General features: G+C 52.3%; 1 protein-coding gene across 3 annotated transcripts; it reads left to right on the top strand.

The window, feature by feature from the left end:
• The first annotated feature begins 1937 nt into the window (after nt 1–1937).
• Nucleotides 1938–20875, top strand: dis3l (DIS3 like exosome 3'-5' exoribonuclease). Of its 3 annotated transcripts, none has more exons than XM_088641070.1 (17): nt 1938–2263; nt 3529–3685; nt 8118–8246; nt 9049–9184; nt 9775–9942; nt 10436–10514; nt 10740–10919; nt 11346–11515; nt 12051–12212; nt 12310–12557; nt 15802–15894; nt 16223–16750; nt 16845–16999; nt 17720–17898; nt 18677–18822; nt 19429–19600; nt 19692–20875. In XM_088641070.1, exons 1-17 carry the CDS (start codon nt 2134–2136, stop codon nt 20004–20006), a joined length of 3147 nt encoding a protein of 1048 aa, XP_088497196.1. In that variant the 5' UTR covers nt 1938–2133; the 3' UTR covers nt 20007–20875. The 3 variants fall into 3 exon arrangements, with proteins under 3 accessions (XP_088497196.1, XP_088497197.1, XP_088497198.1); XM_088641071.1 differs by having other exon boundaries at nt 3532–3685; XM_088641072.1 differs by lacking the exons at nt 1938–2263; nt 3529–3685 and having other exon boundaries at nt 8123–8246; nt 8999–9184.
• Nucleotides 20876–21246: the final 371 nt, after the last annotated feature.

Here is a 21246-nt window from a genome sequence, read left to right on the forward strand (position 1 = left end):
ATGCTAATAAAGCACCTTGAATTCAATTGAATTGAATTGACCGTATGTACAGTGCCTTGCGAAAGTATTCGGCCCCCTTGAACTTTTCAACCTTTTGCCACATTTCAGGCTTCAAACATAAAGATATAAATTTTTTATTTTATGTGAAGAATCACCAACAAGTGGGACACAATTGTGAAGTGGAACGAAATCTATTGGATTTTTGAAACTTTTTTAACTAATAAAAAAATGAAAAGTGGGGCGTGCAAAATTATTCGGCCCCTTTACTTTCAGTGCAGCAAACTCACTCCAGAAGTTCAGCGAGGATCTCTGAATGATCCAATGTTGTCCTAAATGACTGATGGTGATAAATAGAATCCACCTGTGTGTAATCAAGTCTCTGTATAAATGCACCTGCTCTGTGATAGTCTCAAGGTTCTGTTGAAAGCGCAGAGAGCATCATGAAGACCAAGGAACACACCAGGCAGGTCCGTAATACTGTTGTGGAGAAGTTTAAAGCCGGATTTGGATACAAAAAGATTTCCCAAGCTTCAAACATCCCAAGGAGCACTGTGCAAGCGATCATCTTGAAATGGAAGGAGTATCAGACCACTGGAAATCTACCAAGACCTGGCCGTCCCTCTAAACTTTCAGCTCAGACAAGGAGAAGACTGATCAGAGATGCAGCCAAGAGGCCCATGATCACTCTGGATGAACTGCAGAGAACTACAGCTGAGGTGGGAGAGTCTGTCCATAGGACAACAATCAGTCTTACACTGCACAAATCTGGCCTTTATGGAAGAGTGGCAAGAAGAAAGCCATTTCTCAAAGATATCCATAAAAAGTCTCGTCTAAAGTTTGCCACAAGCCACCTGGGAGACACCCCAAACATGTGGAAGAAGGTGCTCTGGTCAGATGAAACCAAAATCGAACTTTTTGGCCACAATGCAAAACGATATGTTTGGCGTAAAAGCAACACAGCTCATCACCCTCAACACACCATCCCCACTGTCAAACATGGTGGTGGCAGCATCATGGTTTGGGCCTGCTTTTCTTCAGCAGGGACAGGGAAGATGGTTAAAATTGAGGGGAAGATGGATGCAGCCAAATACAGGACCATTCTGGATGAAAACCTGTTGGAGTCTGCAAAAGACCTGAAACTGGGACGGAGATTTATCTTCCAACAAGACAATGATCCCAAACATACAGCAAAATCTACAAAGGAATGGTTCACAAATAAACGTATCCAGGTGTTTGAATGGCCAAGTCAAAGTCCAGACCTGAATCCAATCGAGAATCTGTGGAAAGAGCTGAAAACTGCTGTTCACAAACGCTCTCCATCCAACCTCACTGAGCTTGAGCTGTTTTGCAAGGAAGAATGGGCAAGAATTTCAGTCTCTCGATGTGCAAAACTGATAGAGACATACCCCAAGCGACTTGCAGCTGTAATCGCAGCAAAAGGTGGCTCTACAAAGTATTAACGCAAGGGGGCCGAATAATTTTGCACGCTCCACTTTTCATTTTTTTATTAGTTAAAAAAGTTTCAAAAATCCAATAGATTTCGTTCCACTTCACAATTGTGTCCCACTTGTTGGTGATTCTTCACATAAAATAAAAAATTTATATCTTTATGTTTGAAGCCTGAAATGTGGCAAAAGGTTGAAAAGTTCAAGGGGGCCGAATACTTTCGCAAGGCACTGTATATAAACATAAGGTTCCGCTAATTCTGCTGTTTGATTATAGCGCTCGAGGATTGCATTGTAAATTGGAGGGGTGTCCCTATGCTGGGAGCCAGTTAGAGCCCGGAGCACCCACTACGCCCCTGCCTGAGACGTTTAACACTCGTCCCTTCCCCGCTCTTTCCTTCAACTTGGGCAGAGACGCTTTCTCATTTTCCCTGTTCCCCAACAAGCCACTCTCTATTCATGTGTGATTTCCTGTGACGCAAGAGGTCTCGCTGCACAACACACGAACAGTCCTTCCAGGTCACGCAAAGGCTGTTGTAGCGCTATTTGAAGTAGCGTGAAGCTAGCGATGAGTGTGTGGGTATGTCATGCAGCGTCTCTCAATGGGCTTGTTGTTTACAAATAAATTACTTGGAAAACAAGCTGTAGTGGCGACATCACGATATACTGTCTATCCCCGGAATACGAGATGCTGAAGACAGAGAAGATCCTTCACCTCAAGAGCTCCCGCGGTCGAAAAGTCCGTGTCGTGCGGGAACATTATTTGAGAGAATATGTACCTTGCTACAGCTCTCTGTGCCAGGCGGACTGCGACAACGGTAACGTTATTGTTTCTCGATTTGTAAATGAAACGAAGACAAAACTGGACACAAAACACCCTTTCCAGCATATCGTTTCCGAAAAGCTGTCTCTCCTGTAAATATGTAGATCTGCCGTTTGCGTACTGAGAAAAACACGAAGCAAGCTTGCGATCAGCCTCTCTGTATTCCCTCTTTTCCCTCGTCCAGGAAACTGTAAAACAATCTTAACGCGTTATGTGAAAGTAAAATGAAAAATAGCAGTCTGTGCAGGTACAGAAATCCCCTGGCTTACTCTCCGCAGCGCGCTGGCCGGCGAACCCGCTGTGTGCAGGCTCGGAGGCAGCTCATTTCTTCTTTAAAAAACAGCCACTTGTTGCTGCTCGTCGCGTTTTAAAAACGCAGTGTGTTTAACGTGATCTCCGTTGCCTTGCCTTTATGTAGCACACGATTAGATTCATATTACATTTGAAAGGATAAATCAGTTAGCTATTGAAAATAAAAGGAGATAAACACACCCGTAAGAACACCATAGAGGCTACAAACGAGAGGAGGCGGTGTGGCCCATCCGAGCAGTTCGGTGCTTACTAGCTGATCTGAGGATCTTGGTGGGACAGCTTGTTCCGCACTCCCACCACACTGTGGGCGAAGAAGCGCCTCGGTCCCCAGTTGTAAATGCACGTCCGCCTGATTTCCACCTGTTCTCTCTGGGTCTTGTTTTCACCATGTGTTCTGAAGATGAATGAAGGCCCAGTGCCTGCCTGCCTGCCTTCCTCTCAGTTATAAACCGTTAGATCAGATAGATTCTTTATTGATCCTGTAAGGGAAATTGCAGTGCAACAGCAGCTGAGCACAGTCAACACAGCAACTGTGTAATGAAATAATACAATAATACAGCAATACAACACAGTCAGTGAGAAGTGCACTCAAAAAAGTTGCTCACAGTACAGAATGTACAAAAAACAGAACAGTACACAAAAACTTTTATTGCACATTATAAATATAAAAATACATTGCACAAAAAAACAGTTGTAAACAGAAAAAAACAGATGTTTGGTCCAAAAACAGCGTAGTGGTCCACATATAGTCCTGTGGCAGGCTCTTAAAGCTGTAGAGAGCCGTGTAGTGGAAGCAGCAGTGATGACCAGCAGCCATGATGATGATGATGATGATGATGACGACCAGCAGCTGCAGCGGCAGGGGGAACACCTGCAGCCCCAGAGGCAGTGCCAGCGGCGGGGGGGGAACAGCGCGGGTGCTGACCGGCCCTGGTGTCTGTCTGCCAGCAGGAGGGAAGGTGCTGCCCGGGGATGTGACCCACTACGTGGTGCCGGATGTGGGAGTGGTGCAGGACTTCCTGGAGGTGCTGGAGTTCGCGGAGCTGCGGGGGATCGTGTTCATGCAGACGGCCTGCCAGTCCGTGCAGCAGCACCGCGGGCGCAGGTACAGCTGGGGGTCAGAGCGCAGGGTCAGTCCCCTGGAGCAGCTGGGGTGAAGGGCCTTGCTCAGGGGCCCGATGGAGTAGGATTCCTCTACCGGCCCGTGGGAAAAGGAGAACTCATGCCGTGAGCAGGATTCGAACCCCAGCTTCCAGAATGCGAGTCAGGCACTGAAGCCATTATGCCAACGAGCTGCTCGCCATAGGTATAAGGTATAAGCTCGAGCAGGGAGTTCACCATGCTTCGGCTGCAAAAAGGAACAAGTAAAGGTTTATTCCGTGCCTTCTTCAGGTGTGTGACGGGCCTGAAGAAGGCTCCACAGCCGAAACACCGTGTTTCTTTTCTTCTCTTTTCAGCATGGGATAAACCTTTACTTGTTCCTTGGCACTCTCCTGTGTAGTTGCCCAGGGCGTTCTGCAGGGAAATATGTCATTCATAATTTGTGCATATATCACTTTTCATCTCAGAGGATCCCACAGCGTTTTCACTTGCAGGAGGGACACACCTGGGTTGGTGTAGCAGTTCTCATGTGCTCACGGCCCCACTGCTCAGCAGATCAGCTGAAAGAATAGTGCGCAGTTACTCTACCTACTGGACTGAGTGGGAGATTTGACAGTAGGCAGGTCAGAGTGTGCAAGCCTAGAGTGGAATTTAGCCAGGGCATGGGGGGTTAACAATCCTATTCTTACCATTGATTTCCCGGGCCCTTTAATGCTGATATATTTGTTAGGAACTTGGTTTAACATTACTTTGCTTTCACGAAGGTTAGTACCTCTATTAGCGCGATGTCTGTTGTCACATTATTGGTTTGGATGTCTGTTGTCACATTACTACAGCAGCATATCACCCTGCAACTCACAACTGGCAGCCCGCTGAAGCTCAGCAGTGTGAGCCTGGTCAGTACCTGGATGAGAGACCTGCTGGGAAATGTTAAAAGTTGCTGCTGGAAGAGGTGTTAGTGGGGGCCAGCAGGGGGCGCTCACCCTGCAGTCTGTGTGGGTCCTAATGCCCCAGTATAGTGATGGGGACACTATACTGTAAAATGGCACTGTCCTTCAGATGAGACGTAAAACCGAGGTCCTGACTCTCTGTGGTCATTAAAAATCCCAGGGCGTTTTTCGAAAAGAGTAGGGGTGTACCCCGGTGTCCTGGCCAAATTTCCCATTGGCCTTTATCAGTCATGACCTCCTATTAATCCCCATCTCTGAACTGGCTTCATCACTCTGCTCTCCTCCCCACTGATAGCTGGTGTGTGGTGAGAGTACTGGCGCACTATGGCTGCTGTCGCATCATCCAGGTGGGGCTGCACACTGGTGGTGGTGGAGGGGAGTCCCCATTACCTGTAAAGCGCTTTGAGTGGAGTGCCCAGAAAAGCAATATATATCTGTAAGTGTAAGGAAGTTGCGCTCTGGAGAGAAGAGTGCCCCCTATAGGCTCACCAACCCCACCTGCAGCAGCAGCAACATCTGGATTTTCATTAGGGGTCTCCCCCCCTCAGTTCCGAGTAGTCTCAGCATCTCCTGGCTTCTGTGAACGGACGAGCTCAAGGTGGGAGCGGTGCTGTCAGTATAACAACTTGGGTCTCAGTGCTGGGGAAGAAGGCTGTTCACTCAAGCCAGAAGGAAATCATCCCCTAACGCAGTGAGTCCAGTCCAGGCAGAAGTGCTGTCACAGGCTCATTCAGCTGCTGTGTGCTGAGCCAGCAGAACGTGACTGTCCTGTCAGTGAGCCTGGGAGGTTCATGCCTTTACACACACACACACACACACACACACACACACACACACACACACCTTCTCAGCTTTCAGTCTGTGCATCATCATTTTCCTGCACTATTAATTAGTTTGAGTTTTGGTCTTAATAAACGGGATGCATATTAAAAATAAATCTCTCGAGGGTTTCGGTAGCATTTTTGTTTTCTTATTTATGCCTGCAGCTCATTTTAATCTTTGCATCATTAATACAGCAAGGCTTCATTTTCATTGTGTTAGGGAGACATGCTTGACAAGGTGCAGCACAGTCCATGCTGGGCTGTTAATTACCCCACTGCTCACATCAGAGTAGCAGGGAATATTGGCAGAGTTTGCTGAGCAAGAGGGATGCACTATTTTAGTGAGCTGTCAGATTGGATCTGTCTTTAATCCAAAAGTCCTGTAAAACCTATTAACCTCTCACTGGGGTTTGTTGCTGTGCATGGTGGAACCTGGGTAGGGATTTTTACAATGTGTACAGCCGATATCAAAGAGCATTTTCGTTATTCTGAGCCCCGTGGACAAAATATTTTAAAGACATCATTCTTCCATCTCAGAAATATTGCCAGAGTATGTCCTATGTTGTCTCTGACTGTAGCTGAAAAGCCAGTCAGCATTCATTTACTCTAGAATTGATTACTGCAGTGGCCTGCTTGCTGGGATATCTAAATCCACACTAAACAAACTTCAGTATGTCCAGATTTCAGCAGCCAGAATCCTGATCAGGTTGTGTGCAAGTAATAACATTACTCTTGTCGTGGAGTCCTTGCACTTGCTTCCAGTCAGGTTTCAAGCTCACATATGGGGCTCTACATGGCTTGGCGTCTCATACCTGTCTGACTTACAGTATGTTCCTTCTCTCCAAATCGCAAGCTTCGTTCGTTTGACTCTGATCTCCTGTTTGACCCCCAGCTCACATTCAATGGTGACAAGTTCTTCTCCTGTTGTGCCCCATAGCTCTGGGGAATTCTATCCCCAAATTCAGTTCAAAACCTCCTTCTTCAAAAAGGCTTTTATTTAATTGATGTTTGTGTCTGCCATTTTGCATTGTCTACTCTACTGCATTCGAAGCCATTGTTTTTAATTGTTCTAATTGTGTTGTCTCCTCTCCTGTTTTTGTTTTTTTACTGTAAAGCATTTTAAGTAGCTACGTTTAATGGCTGATTATTATTAGCAGTAGCATTCTGAGGCACGAACAAGCACCAGGCATGGAGTTAAGGAATAGTGCAGGTTTGCAAATGAATGACATCAGACTAGGTTTCCACACATGATATGCTTGTAAGGGCCTAAAAGATATTTTCAGACGTCCACCAGAAGCTCAGAGAGTTAGTTAATTCAGGTAAGTGGTCACAGCCGCCTTCTATTCTGCACAAAAAAAGATTATGCTGAGACAGTTTTCTGTTTTTGTTTTAAAATTATTTTCATTAGGTTAAAAATACTAGTTTCAACTTCCTCTATCTTCTCCCCCACTTGTCATTGAATAAAAGGCAGACACAATGGAAATGTGCTACATTACCTCTTGGATAACACTTAATTACAGTAATTATTTCTTTTTCTGTTAGGAGACGGGCAGTATGTGTCGCTTTGTGGCAGTGAAGAGTTTGAAGAGCTACTTGAACTGCTTCGTGCATATCATATGAATTTGACTCTGTGCTTTTTATTTGTAGCAAAGGTGAAATTCTAGTGTTGTGCATGGTAATAGTTTCTGAAGTTTCCCAGAAACAACAGCAGGGTGCTGACTGACTCAGAGCCCCTCAGGATGAAGTCAGTGGCTTAAAAGAAAGATTTTAAGTTGTACCTGTAAAAGGCTTCCGATGGATCAGTCCCTCTTTATACCGCTCACTGGTGAATTAAAGAACTACTGCAGCTGTACAAGTATTGTATTAACTTGCAAACATACAGAGGAGCTGCACTGTGAAGAGGGCAAGCTTGGCATCTCTGGATACACTGGAATCAAAGCTCTTCCATAATACAGCCGTTGAAAGTTATAATGTTCAGCTTCCATGAACATTTACCTTTTTGTAAATTAGTGAAGCGACCGCTGTTTTCCCTGCCAGCAGGTGGCACAGGTGATGCTCCTTTTAGCCCAATTGCATGAGCATCGGCATCAGCAGTGAAAGACATAACACTAGACACCGCCCTGTGGTGAAGTGTTGCAGTTCCACTCACGATTGAGTACGTGCAGAAACGTGTAAAAGCAGCACAAGCCCAGGGGTGGTGGTGCAGTGGTTAGCTCCACTCCTTCACGACTCCAGGGTCCAGGGTTCGATTTCTCAAGGTCACATCTGTCTGCGTGGAGTTTGCATGTTGTCTCACGCATTTTTGAGCCAAGCTGAGTCAAGTGTTCCCACCTCCCAGAGAAAGGCCGTGTAGGTTTGATTGGCAATTCCAAATCATCCCCTCTCTCCGGCGTCCCAATCAGGGAGGGGGGTAGCACTCATACACCCGCACACCTGTGGGATGGGCTCGGATAAGCTAGGTGGGTGGGAGGAGGCAGCAGTGTTCTGAGATCACTTCCTGGAGCAACAGGAAGCCGGGGTACTGTAGCTGTGCTGTCACGGGGTTCAGGTCGTCGACCTCCGCTGTTACCGGCGACAGCAGTGGCTAGTATCAGGTGGCCGTGGAGCTGAAGCAGGAACGAGGGGCCACTGTTGACAGGGATGCCGTGCGCTCTGTTTGTCCCAGGTTGTACAACCGTCTGCGCAGCCTGGTGAAGGACCCCCGCCACGACTGCGTCCTCTTCTCCAACGAGTTCCAGCTCTACTCCTACTGCCCCCGGGAGAGAGGAGAGGCACTGGAGAAATGGCACACCAGGTGAGCCCCCGCCGCCCTCGCCAGCCTGCCTTGCAAGCTAGATTCTGGGCTGGAGTTGGAAAGGTAAATTGGAGATGCCAATTACTTTAAATGGATACATATTTGAAGAACAGAGAGGAAAACATTTGGCCCTTCCAGTCTATTGGCTAGTTAGTAGTTAACTGATTCGAGGACCTTATCCAGTCATTTCTTGACAGAAACCTGGGTATCGGCTGCCACAACATGGGTGGGTACCTTGCTCCAAACTCCCGCACCCCTTTGTGTAAAGAAGTGCCTCATGTTCTTAGTTTTCAATGCCCTAACAAGTAGACTCCACCTGTGTACCACCTGTTTCACTGTTGATCCTGAAGAAGTCCTCTGGGCTGACTTTGTCAGTGCCTTTGTGGATTATGGATGCTCAGATAAAGTCGCCTCATTGTCTTCTCTGTTTTAAAAAGTAAAAAGATTCAGCTGTTTTAGCCAGTCAGCGCAGGACACTGGAATGTATCTGATGGCTCTTTTCTGGACAGACTCCAGAGCAGCCATATCTTTTCTGTAATGTAGCAGGCAAGATTGTGTGCAGTATTCTAAATGAGGTTTTATTAGTGCAGGTATGCAAAAACAATTTAAATAACCTGGATACCTTGCATTTTAGTCACTAAAGATAAAATGGATGTGTTTACAAGTTGTACTGTATTGCTGACAACATCTGTTGCCAGATAGTATCTGTGTGCATTTGTGCACCTGACTCCTGCAGTTGCCTGTCTTTCCAGATGTGCCCAGGTGCCGTTCAGTGTTATTAATTGGAGTGATGTTGCTGCAGGTCAGTGTACCATGCTGCTGTGTGGTACTACAACCACCTGGCTGGCTTGAAACCCATCGTGATGATCACAGAGGACCGTGAGGCCATCGAGGAGTACAGCAGCCTCAACTCTGGGGTGTATGTCATTTCCACCCAGGTACAAGCCATGAGTGCAAATCTAAAAAGCTTCTAGAACAGTAAAGACCTTAGACTGGAAATGTGTTCAGCGTTTGACTGAATCTAAGCCCTTGTATCAGCACACTGACTGTTTAACATGTCACATGGCTTTGCTAAAACAGTAGTACTTCAGTGTTCAGTGACTCTTCAGTGTGAGGCCTAATTAACATTTATACATACTGATGTGTGATTAACTGAGAGCAAGGTGGTGCAGTGAAACATGTTCCAAGTGGTTGCTGTTCAATGACTGAGAGGGGACTGTTTGTACCCCGGTTTTTCAGTAGGGCGTGTGTAGCTCTTTGTTACCAATCTGGCTTATCAGTGTCAATATCTAGCTGCAAATTTATCTTCCTAGAAATTAGGAAGTGGTGTAGATTCTTAAAAATCATCTATGAACGTAATCTGCTCTTATAATTGTATCTGCTTTAAATATTATTCATACTAGCACAAGAGTCATGAGTATTTGCATTGTTGTTCACACTGTGTACAGGCAGAGAACTTGGTGCAGAGCTACCTGGTGTATTGAGCTGTAGTGTGATACTAGCAGGTCGGTCTTCTCTTGCTCATCAGGAGTACCTGGAGAGTTTCTGGCCAGACCTGCAGGCTGGGCACGAGCTGTACGCCTCCATCGCCCAGGCGCTGAGGGAGAAGGGGAGCGAGGTCCGGGAGCGGGAATACGCCGAGCACCTCCCCTCTGACATCCTGGAGGCCGGGATCAAATCCGGGAGATATATCCAGGTCTGCCTCCGCCGCTCCGGGGGGATTTTCTGAAATGGATCCTACCTGGTTTGTATGTTTTACTTGTGTTGGCGTGGGTTTCCTTGGTTTCCTTCCACAGTCCAAAGACATACTGGAGAATTGGCCCTGTTGGTGTGGGTGTGTGGGTGTGTGGGTGTGTGGGTGTGTGGGTGTCAGCGTGTGCCCTGTGATGGACTGGTGTCCTGTCCAGGGCGTACCCTGCCTTGTGCGCATTGCTTCCTGGGATAGGCTCCAGGCTGTCATGACCCTGTACTGGATAAAGCCATAAGAATATGGATGGATGTTACATTAAGAAAAGGGGATCACCAGCTCTTTTGCCTGTTCTGAATGTAGTCAATGTTCGGCTGTATTTCCAGTGAAAGACTTGCATCTTGTGTATTTTGCCAAACTGGTGAGGCAGCGGCTGGATGGAGTCTCGGTGGAAGCGGCCTGTGCGGGCCCGGGGCCTCACCTTGTGTCTGATGCGTTGCAGGGCGTCCTGAATGTCAACAAGCACAGAGCCCAGGCCGAAGCCTTCGTCCGGATAGAGGGCTCTTCCAACAAGAACGCAGGTGAGCAGGTTTCACCCTTTCCCCTCCCTGCTGCCAACCCCCCAGCTGGCTTCCCCAGACCATGTCCAAGAAGGTGGGGAAGTGAAATCTCTTTTCTGGGCCCGTCTGCTGTCCGCACGTGCCGGCCCGCCCCTCGACCCCTTTTCCCAGAAAGGCGAGCGATTGTTTGGCATCTCCTGTTGAGCCATGTCCTGTCGCCCTGAAGTCTGTCTCCCTGCCGCGCAGAGCTCAACAGCGACGTGCTGGTGTTCGGCGGGAAGCTCCGGAACCGCGCGGTCCATGGGGACGTGGTGGCGGTGGAGCTGCTGTCCCGTGCAGAGTGGCGCGGGCGGACGATGGCGCTGAGCGACGGGGAGGGCGAGGACAGGCAGGGGGAGGAGCCCCAGGGCCAGCCCATGCCAACAGGTACGGCCCGCGCGCTCAGTGCAGCAGCTCTGCTTCTCCACCTTTTCACGGCGATCAACCATTAATTAACAGAGGACCTCCAGTACGGAGTATTTCGAAAACGTAAAGTAACAGGAGGCCCCTGCAACGCTCATGGACTTACTGTTGTGCAGTTCCGGCTGTGGTCAGCAGAGGGCACTCCATCTGTCGCTGTTAACGCTGCTGAGGGAAGTGGTTATTCCAGCTCTACTACAAATCTCATCGCCTCGTCTGGCTGTAAAGCCTGTGGCTCTGTTACTCTCGTATGTTTACAGGCACTCTGAGTTGGTAGAGATTGGGAAAATGTGCCTCTTCTTTCCTGTCTGTCCTCTATCTGTAACTCCCATTTTCTCATCCTGCTTTTCCCCATCGCATCCTCCCCTTCCACACCGTCTCCGGGTCCTCCAGGTCGGGTGGTGGGGATCCTGCAGAGGAACTGGCGGGATTACGTGGTGACGTTCCCCCCCCGCGAGGAGATCCAGTCTCAGAGCCGCAACTCCCAGCGGATCCTGGTCACGCCCTGGGACTACCGGATTCCCAAGATCAGGATCAGCACACAGCAGGCCGAAGCACTGCAGGTGATCATCGCCCTGTGTCTCTAGATCCCAGACCCCTGCAGCAGAGAGGTGCAGCCTTGTTGTCGTGGACTGAACACTTTCAACAGAACCTGCAGGGATGCAAGCATGCAGTCTTACAACGGGTGTGGAAATGGTTCACTGTAGACAGCAAACAGCCGCAAGCAACCCATACTAAGCCAGGTCTAATGAAAGCTGTCTAGATCAGGGATCTGTAGGACTGTGAGCTGGCTCCTTTGCTGTACCACTATCACCTGTGCTGGAGTCTAGTGCCCTCATCCCATGTGGAATTTGGGGCAGCAGCCTCATCTTTCTTCGCAGCGGTATGGTGTAGTGGCAGTAATCTGAAGTTCAGGTTGGAGTGGCAGGAATGTGGTTGAACTGGCGTTGCGCTGATGGTGACAGTGACGGTCAGACAATGTAGTTCTCTCTTTCTGGCGTTGTTTGAAGTAAGCCCAGGTCTGCATATTCACTTCCTGGCACTCTAACCCTTCTCCCCCTTCCTCCGCCTTGTTTCCTGTTCTGCTCCGCCTTTCAGGACCAGCGCGTGGTGGTGCGCCTGGACTCGTGGGACAGCTCCTCTCTGTACCCGAATGGGCACTTTGTGCGGGTCCTGGGCAGAGTGGGCCAGCTGGAGACCGAGGTGGCCACTATCCTGGTGGAGAACAGCATCCAGGTGCCGCCTTTCTCCGAGGCGCAGGTGAGTGCCGTCTGCCCGTCCGCCCGCGAGCGCGGGGGTCGGGGGCTCGGCCGTGGGCCATGGGCCAGCAGTGAGCGGGCTGTGTCCTGGCCATCAGCTGCGGGAGATGCCGGTAATTCCCACCGACAGCCGCTGGGATGTGGAGCCTGAGCAGGTGCGGGGGCGCCGGGACCTGCGACAGACCCACCTGGTGTTCAGTGTGGACCCTCAGGGCTGCGAGGACGTGGACGACACCCTGTCGGTGAGGGCGCTGCCCGGGGGCCACCTGGAGCTGGGGGTGCACATCGCTGATGTCACACACTTCGTCAAGCAAGGCTCCCTCACCGACCTGGAGGCCAGATCCAGGTGAGACAGCACTGAGGGAGAGAGAGAGGGGGTGTTTTTTGTTTTGTTCTATGTTAATTTTATTATTTTTATTTGCTTTGGCAACACTGATTGTACCCATCGGTCATGCTAATAAAGCACCTTGAATTGAATTGAGAGGGGGTGAGACAGCACTGAAGGAGAGAGAGAGAGGGTGAGACAGCACTGAGGGAGAGAGAGAGAGGGTGAGACAGCACTGAGGGAGAGAGAGGGGGTGAGACAGCACTGAGGGAGAGAGAGGGGGGGTGAGACAGCACTGAGGGAGAGAGAGAGGGGGTGAGACAGCACTGAAGGAGAGAGAGAGAGGGTGAGACAGCACTGAGGGAGAGAGAGAGAGGGTGAGACAGCACTGAGGGAGAGAGAGGGGGGGTGAGACAGCACTGAGGGAGAGAGAGAGGGGGTGAGACAGCACTGAGGGAGAGAGAGGGGGGGTGAGACAGCACTGAGGGAGAGAGAGGGGGGGTGAGACAGCACTGAGGGAGAGAGAGAGAGGGTGAGACAGCACTGAGGGAGAGAGAGAGAGGGTGAGACAGCACTGAGGGAGAGAGAGAGAGGGTGAGACAGCACTGAGGGAGAGAGAGGGGGGGTGAGACAGCACTGAGGGAGAGAGAGGGGGGTGAGACAGCACTGAGGGAGAGAGAGAGAGGGTGAGACAGCACTGAGGGAGAGAGAGGGGGGGTGAGACAGCACTGAGGGAGAGAGAGAGAGGGTGAGACAGCACTGAGGGACAGAGAGGGGGGGTGAGACAGCACTGAGGGACAGAGAGGGGGGGTGAGACAGCACTGAGGGAGAGAGAGAGAGGGTGAGACAGCACTGAGGGAGAGAGAGGGGGGGTGAGACAGCACTGAGGGAGAGAGAGGGGGGGTGAGACAGCACTGAGGGAGAGAGAGGGTGAGACAGCACTGAGGGAGAGAGAGGGGGGGTGAGACAGCACTGAGGGAGAGAGAGAGAGGGTGAGACAGCACTGAGAGAGAGGGGGGGGTGAGACAGCACTGAGGGAGAGAGAGAGAGGGTGAGACAGCACTGAGGGACAGAGAGAGAGGGTGAGACAGCACTGAGGGAGAGAGAGGGGGAGTGAGACAGCACTGAGGGAGAGAGAGAGAGGGTGAGACAGCACTGAGGGAGAGAGAGAGAGGGTGAGACAGCACTGAGGGAGAGAGAGGGGGGGTGAGACAGCACTGAGGGAGAGAGAGGGAGGGTGAGACAGCACTGAGGGAGAGAGAGGGTGAGACAGCACTGAGGGAGAGAGAGAGAGGGTGAGACAGCACTGAGGGAGAGAGAGAGGGGGTGAGACAGCACTGAAGGAGAGAAAGAGAGGGTGAGACAGCACTGAGGGAGAGAGAGGGGGGGTGAGACAGCACTGAAGGAGAGAGAGAGAGGGTGAGACAGCACTGAGGTAGAGAGAGGGTGAGACAGCACTGAGGGAGAGAGAGAGAGGGTGAGACAGCACTGAGGGAGAGAGGGGGGGGGTGAGACAGCACTGAGGGAGAGAGAGAGAGGGTGAGACAGCACTGAGGGAGAGAGAGGGGGGGTGAGACAGCACTGAGGGAGAGAGAGAGAGGGTGAGACAGCACTGAGGGAGAGAGAGGGGGGGTGAGACAGCACTGAGGGAGAGAGAGAGAGGGTGAGACAGCACTGAGGGAGAGAGAGAGAGGGGGAGTGAGACAGCACTGAGGGAGAGAGAGGGGGAGTGAGACAGCACTGAGGGAGAGAGAGGGGGAGTGAGACAGCACTGAGGGAGAGAGAGGGTGAGACAGCACTGAGGGAGAGAGAGAGAGGGTGAGACAGCACTGAGGGAGAGAGATGGAGGGTGAGACAGCACTGAGGGAGAGAGGGGGGGGTGAGACAGCACTGAGGGAGAGAGAGAGAGGGTGAGACAGCACTGAGGGAGAGAGAGGGTGAGTGAGACAGCACTGAGGGAGAGAGAGGGAGGGTGAGACAGCACTGAGGGAGAGAGAGGGGGGGTGAGACAGCACTGAAGGAGAGAGAGAGAGGGTGAGACAGCACTGAGGGAGAGAGAGGGAGGGTGAGACAGCACTGAGGGAGAGAGAGAGAGGGTGAGACAGCACTGAGGGAGAGAGAGAGAGGGGGAGTGAGACAGCACTGAGGGAGAGAGAGGGTGAGACAGCACTGAGGGAGAGAGAGAGAGGGTGAGACAGCACTGAGGGAGAGAGAGGGGGGTGAGACAGCACTGAGGGAGAGAGAGAGAGGGTGAGACAGCACTGAGGGAGAGAGAGAGAGGGTGAGACAGCACTGAGGGAGAGAGAGAGAGGGTGAGACAGCACTGAGGGAGAGAGAGGGGGGGTGAGACAGCACTGAGGGAGAGAGAGAGAGGGTGAGACAGCACTGAGGGAGAGAGAGGGGGTGAGACAGCACTGAGGGAGAGAGAGGGGGGGTGAGACAGCACTGAGGGAGAGAGAGGGGGAGTGAGACAGCACTGAGGGAGAGAGAGAGAGGGTGAGACAGCACTGAGGGAGAGAGAGAGGGGGTGAGACAGCACTGAAGGAGAGAGAGGGGGGGGTGAGACAGCACTGAGGGAGAGAGAGGGGGGGTGAGACAGCACTGAGGGAGAGAGAGGGGGGGAGTGAGACAGCACTGAGGGAGAGAGAGGGGGGGTGAGACAGCACTGAGGGAGAGAGAGGGGGGGAGTGAGACAGCACTGAGGGACAGAGAGGGGGGGAGTGAGACAGCACTGAGGGACAGAGAGGGGGGTGAGACAGCACTGAGGGAGAGAGAGGGGGGGTGAGACAGCAATGAGGGAGAGAGAGAGGGTGAGACAGCACAGATGGAGGGGGGGGGGGTGAGACAGCAAGGAGAGAGAGGGTGAGACAGCATGGAGGGAGAGAAAGAGGGGGTGAGACCGCACTGAGGGAGAGAGACAGGGGGTGAGACAGTCCTGAGAGAGAGAGAGAGGGGGTGAGACAGCCCTGAGGGAGAGAGTAAGAGAGAGGGTGAGACAGTACTGAGGGAGTGAGTAAGAAGGAGTCAGGGAGAGTAATAAAGCCTTGAATTGAAAGAGGAGAGAGGTAGAGTGGACGATGGAGTAAGAGGGAGAGGGAAGACAGTGAGAAGAACAAGAAAGACCCTCCCAGTTAGACTACTGAAGAGCGTGAATTCTGCCTGGACCTGTGAAATTTCGGACTTTTCTGATACAGCTGGCATAACTGGCCGGAATACAGCGAGGGTGGAGACGTAATGAAGCCGTCTTTTCTCGCTCCTGCCTCAGGGCCACCACCTACTACCTGGCTGACCGGCGCTACGACATGCTGCCTGCTGTCCTCAGTGCGGACCTGTGCTCTCTTCTGGGCGGAGTGGACAGGTGAGTGAGCGCTCCGCTCAAGCTGCAGGTGGGCCCCTAGAGCTGTGGCAGGGGAGTAAATCTCAATGCGCAGAGAGCGGAACGCCAGGCCTGTACCACTACTAGTGGAACTCCATTTGTGGCAGGCTCCTGGAATAATATAGACTGCCCATAGTATTCATCCTCAAGGTTTCTGTGCAGCTCACAGAAATTCAGCGCGAGTCCTGTCTTCGTAAGGGATTTTTACAGAATGTTTCTGAAGGAAAGTAGACGAAGACCCGCTGTGTAAAGTCGCTCGTGTGAGCCGTGACGGCTCGTGACGGCCCTGTCTGCGTGCGCTGTGCTGCAGGTACGCGATGAGCATGCTGTGGGAGCTGGACGGGCAGACCCTGGCGGTGCGCCGGGTGTGGCTGGGGCGCACGGTGATCCGCTCCTCCTACCAGCTGCACTACGAGCTGGCCCAGAGCCTGCTGGACGGGGGCGCGGCGGAGGAGCTGCCCGAGCTGGGCGGGCTGGGGCCGCCGGAGAGGGAGGAGCGTCTGGGAGAGCTGCGCCGGGCGCTGGAGACCCTGACCCACGTGGCCCGGCACCTGCGGGCCCAGCGGGACAGGGGGGGCGCTCTGGAGCTGGAGGGAGTGGAGGTGCAGGCGCAGCTGGACGAGGAGAAGAACATCACGGCGCTGGTGCCGCGCCAGCCCCTGGAGGTGCACGAGACCGTGGCCGAGTGCATGATCTTCGCCAACCACTGGGCGGCCAAGAAGATCCACGAGAGCTTCCCGCACGAGGCCCTGCTGCGCCACCACCCACCCCCGCGCCAGGAGTACTTCGCGGAGCTCAGGGAGTGCGCCAGGGCCCGGGGCTTCACCATCGACACACAGTAAGGCCCCTCGGCCCGGCCGCCTCCCCCCTCCCCCGGAGAACGCCAGCCGCAGTCCGCGGGGGGGGCTCAGTGTGTGACTTTGCCGTCGCAGGTCGAACAAGGCCCTGGCCGCCTCCCTGGACCGGGCGCAGGACCCCCGCGACCCCCTGGTCAACAAGCTGCTGCGCATGATGGCCACTCAGGCCATGGCCAACGCGCAGTACTTCTGCACCGGCGCCTGCCCGCGGGACCAGCACTACCACTACGGTGAGAGCACCACGCCCCCTCGTGCCCAGTCTCAGGACAGGCTTCCCTTCCCTTCTTCGGGAATATTTAGCTTGCCGAAAAAGGAAGTTTAACTGTGTGTGTGTCAGAGTAGCTCAGGCCTGATCAGACCCAACTGTCAGGCGAGCCCTGAGACCAGGCAGGGGAGCTGTGGCGTGTCTGAAGGGAGAGTGCGAGCTGTGGTCTTTCAGAGATTTCCAGGATTAGGAATTCGCCCTCTGTCGTAACACACCTCGTCCCTCTGTCTCATCACTCCATCCCTGCAGCAGACTCCACGCCTGTCTCACCCTGTTTCAGTTTCTCACGTTCACTCCTGTGTGAGAGTGTGAGCTGCAGCATGACGCTCCCCAGACAGGCAGAGTGTTCCCCTCTCAGTGCCGTTTTTATCCATCTGTCAGGGCTGCTTGGAAAGTCCAGGTCGATATAAACTTCTCCTTATTTTGACAGACGGTTAGAAAGAACTTGATTTCCCTCTCTTCCAGTAAGTTTCAGATATCTGGGTTTTCACATCTTTTGGGAAGTCAAAGTCGCCAATTATTATGGCCTTTCCTTTGTTACTTGTTTCTCTGGTATGTTAAAACAAGGGCGACGTCTGTGCTTTTGGAACCTGGCAGCTGTGCAGGGACGGTACGCTGAGTAAGAGGGTGTGGGCAGAACGCTGGTCTGAATGTCTAGCCAGGTGCGACTGTGTGTCTGTGACAGGTCTGGCTCTGGAGCACTACACCCACTTCACCTCGCCGATCCGCCGCTACGCTGACGTCATCGTGCACCGCCTCCTCACGGCCGCCATCCAGAAGGAGCAGGGGCGTGAGGTGTCCGAGTCCCCCTGCAGTAACAAGGAGCTGCAGGAGCTGGCCCAGCACATCAATAACCGGAACAGGGTGGGAAGGGGTGGGGCATGGCTGAGGCGAGGGCGGGGCAGGGAAGGAGAAGGGGTGAGGCAGGGAATGGGAAGGGGTGGGGCATGACAGGGGTGGGTGGAATCAGGATGGGGAAGGGGTGGGGTTGGCAGATATAGGGTGGGTCATGACATGGGTGGGTGGAGTCAGGATGGGGAAGTGTGGGGCTGGCAGATGGAGGGGGAAGGGGTGGGGCATGGTGGGGAAGGGGTGAGGCAGGAAATGGGAATGGGAAGGGGTGGGACATGACGGGTGGGTGGGGCCGGGAGGGGGAAGGGGTGGGGCATGGTATAGGCTGGGACAGGGCAGGGATTAGGAATTGATGGGTAGAGGGCAGCAGGGCTAATGGAGCATGCTTGATCAGAAGTCACTATGGTGACTACAGTCTATGGCAAGCTAGGGGAACATTTGTTCTGAGACACCACCAAAGGCTGTAGATAACACCCACCTCTCCAAAAGTATCTCATAAACGAGCCACAGCAGGCTTATCCTCTTGATCAGTAAATAAAACACAGACTTCAGACAGTCTTGATTCAATCCCAAGTAATGAGCACCTGAGTACTCCACAATGTTTTGTCTGGGATGCTGCAGGTTAATGCAGGACAGCTTGAGCAGCTCTGAACTAGGCCCTTTCCCGTGGTTATAATGTGTTTCACCTGTATTGCACAGTTCAGAAGGAGACTGAACCAGAGCTGAATCCCAGCAGTGTAGCACTGCCTCTCCTCCAGCATGCACTCACAGTAGTGTCCTGTGCCTGCAGGCGGCCCAGCATGCGCAGAAGCAGTCCACAGAGCTGTTCCAGTGCCTGTACTTCAGAGACAAGGACCCGCTGACGGACGAGGGCTGCACAGCCGATGGAGTGATCTACGCCATCCGGGCCAATGGCGTTCTGGTGTTTGTTCCCAGGTCTGCTGATGGGACAGCAATTTGCAGCTGTCCAGTCATGCTTGATTTTGAAACAGTGTCCCACAGGTAGCAGGTAGCACAGCTGGTCAGGGCTCTCTCTTTTAGTGCGGGTTGGGCTCTGTGATCACGGGTTCGAGCCGTTAGCCGACTGAGACCCCCCAAGCAAGCGGCTGAGCATGGCCACCAAGGGTGGGGTGGTAGAGTCAGCTCTATCAGTGCTTGGCAACACAGCGCCCCCTTCTGGCGTCTTGGGTGCAGCGCAGTCCCTGAGAGGCACTCCTCTCCTGCAGCACGGGGCTGTGCCGCCTGCGACGCTTTTAAAGACGAGCGGCTCAAAGGTGGGCCAGTCGAAGGAGTCTGCCCACACTTCTTCTTTCTAGAACTGTAGCCGAGATCTAATTAGGCTCCAGGGACTTTCATAGCCAACCGTCTTGATTAAAGCACTGTAAAAACCTCAAAAAAAATTCTATATGCATCTTAAGAAAATAAGCTAATTGCATAACTGCCCCCTCGGTTTGGCACAACAATTTGAAGAAGCTAAGGTTTTCCCAGGTTGGAGTTATGGGTTGACTTAGTGTGTCGGGCCTTCCTGGTGCGCGTCTGCAGGTACGGGGTGAGAGCTGCGGCGTACCTGAGGAGCCGGGAGGGCCAGGTGCTGAGCCTGAGGCATGATGGGAGCTGCGAGTGGCAGCCGGGCTCGCTGCAGAGATTCCCGGACCGGATTTGCACCAGCACCGCCGAGGGCACTCACACCTTCAGCCTGTTCGACCACGTCTCCGTGAGTATCCCCGCGGTCTCGTCCTCTGCCTCCCGGGCACGCGTCGCCCCTCGCCCCGCCCCCTCCTCACGGCCGCCGCTCTCCCGCGCAGGTGCGGATCTCCGTGCGGCCGTCGCGGTGCCACGCGGACAGCCTGTGCCTGGAGGTGGTCAGCAACAGGCCGCACGAGAGCGGCGGGACGGAGGCGCGGGCGGGGCAGCGGGCGGCAGCGGGCAAGGCGGAGCTGGTGCAGGAGGTGGTTCGCTGGGCGGAGGAGGCGTCCCAGCTGGCAGAGGAGCAGGGCAGAGCGCCCGCGCTGCAGGGGGAGGAGCAGGAGTTCCAGCAGAGCAGTGGCATCACGCTGTACTCCCTTCTGCAAGAGATCCGAGAGCTGGCACTGCTGGACCTGTCTGCCTGCCAGCAGTGAGCGGATCCACCCAACTCCCCTGCAGGTGCCCGCGTGCCTCTGCGGTTAACCCCCGCTGGCCCACAATTAACACGGGCTTGTTCAGTTTTGGGGGTTCCTGTCCTGGCTACAGATTTCTACTACAGGGGAGCTCTTAATGATCTACATTAACGCATAATTGGCCTAATCAGACCACTGTCCCAAAGTAGCCAGTCAACCCAGAATAGTGAGATCCTTTGCTTAAAGGTTTCATAGGGGAAAAATAAGTTTCTGGTCTGGACAAGATTGCATTGTCCCGATTCAATCTTCCACCCATTTTGAAACATTTCTAAAAGGGGGGAAAGTAAAAGTGAAGAGTCTCTCCCTGCAACTTGGAAGAGTTGCAAAACATTTCCTATCGCAAAACGTTTGGACAAAATTTTAATACGCTTAACTCCTCCTAGCCATAAGAGGGAGAAGGCTCTACGAGTGGGCTTTTGTTTCATCTTTGCACAACCATTTCTGTCATTTGTACAAAGTATTCTCTAGCTCTGTTTTTTGAAGGTATAGCTTAGTGGAGTGCACTGAACTAAGACAGCCACCATTTCCTCAGGGGATATTTTAAAAGCACTGAAATTTACTGACGTGGTAGCACTGATGCTTTTTTTATGCCAGGGAACAAGTTTAGATTGTAATCCTTTTTTTTTAAGTCATTGTATATTTTTGTAAACTTCTGATGTATTTAAAATGCCTACAGTTCAGCTTTGGGTGGAAAGAGCATGGTTTTAAGAGTCTTATAACGTACAGCATGTTTTATTCTTCACCAAATATGGGAAAGCTGTAACACTGTTTTAAATGAAAATGGCAGCTCAAACTGTAATAAAGTGGACAAATATAGACTTGTAACAGAAGCGGTGTCTGTTTTTCCACAAATACTGTACTGTATTCCCTGCTTATATAAACCCAGTTCCTCCGAGCTCCCTCCTGCGCAGGGGCTGGAAGAGAGAGGCTAGGGTGAAGGTCTGAGTCTGCTGGAGGAAAGGTTGGGCCCTTGGGCAGCACAGTGGAGCTCACCTTGCTGCAGGAAGCCTCACCACTGCAAGTGAGATTATGTTCTTAGTTTAGTTACAGCGCTAAATAAAGGAATTGAAATGCTAGCTCCTGAAAAAGAAGAGTTCATTTAAACAAAATCACAGAACTGTTACACACTTTCTTCAAATACAGATTTCAGTTTAGATTAAGGTACTGGCTGCAATTAGGAAATGTTTTTGCATTGCCCTGT

This window comes from Lepisosteus platostomus, chromosome 7 (genome assembly GCF_059453375.1).
Source record: "Lepisosteus platostomus isolate fLepPlt1 chromosome 7, fLepPlt1.hap1, whole genome shotgun sequence".
NCBI lineage: Eukaryota > Metazoa > Chordata > Actinopteri > Semionotiformes > Lepisosteidae > Lepisosteus > Lepisosteus platostomus.

Coding starts and splice junctions, on each gene's coding strand:
- dis3l (XM_088641070.1), top strand. CDS start 2,134: ATGCTGAAGACAGAGAAGATCCTTCACCTCAAGAGCTCCCGCGGTCGA. Junction 8,247..9,048: donor CTGGAGAAATGGCACACCAG/GTGAGCCCCCGC, acceptor ATGTTGCTGCAG/GTCAGTGTACCATGCTGCTG. Junction 11,516..12,050: donor AGCAGGCCGAAGCACTGCAG/GTGATCATCGCC, acceptor TCCGCCTTTCAG/GACCAGCGCGTGGTGGTGCG.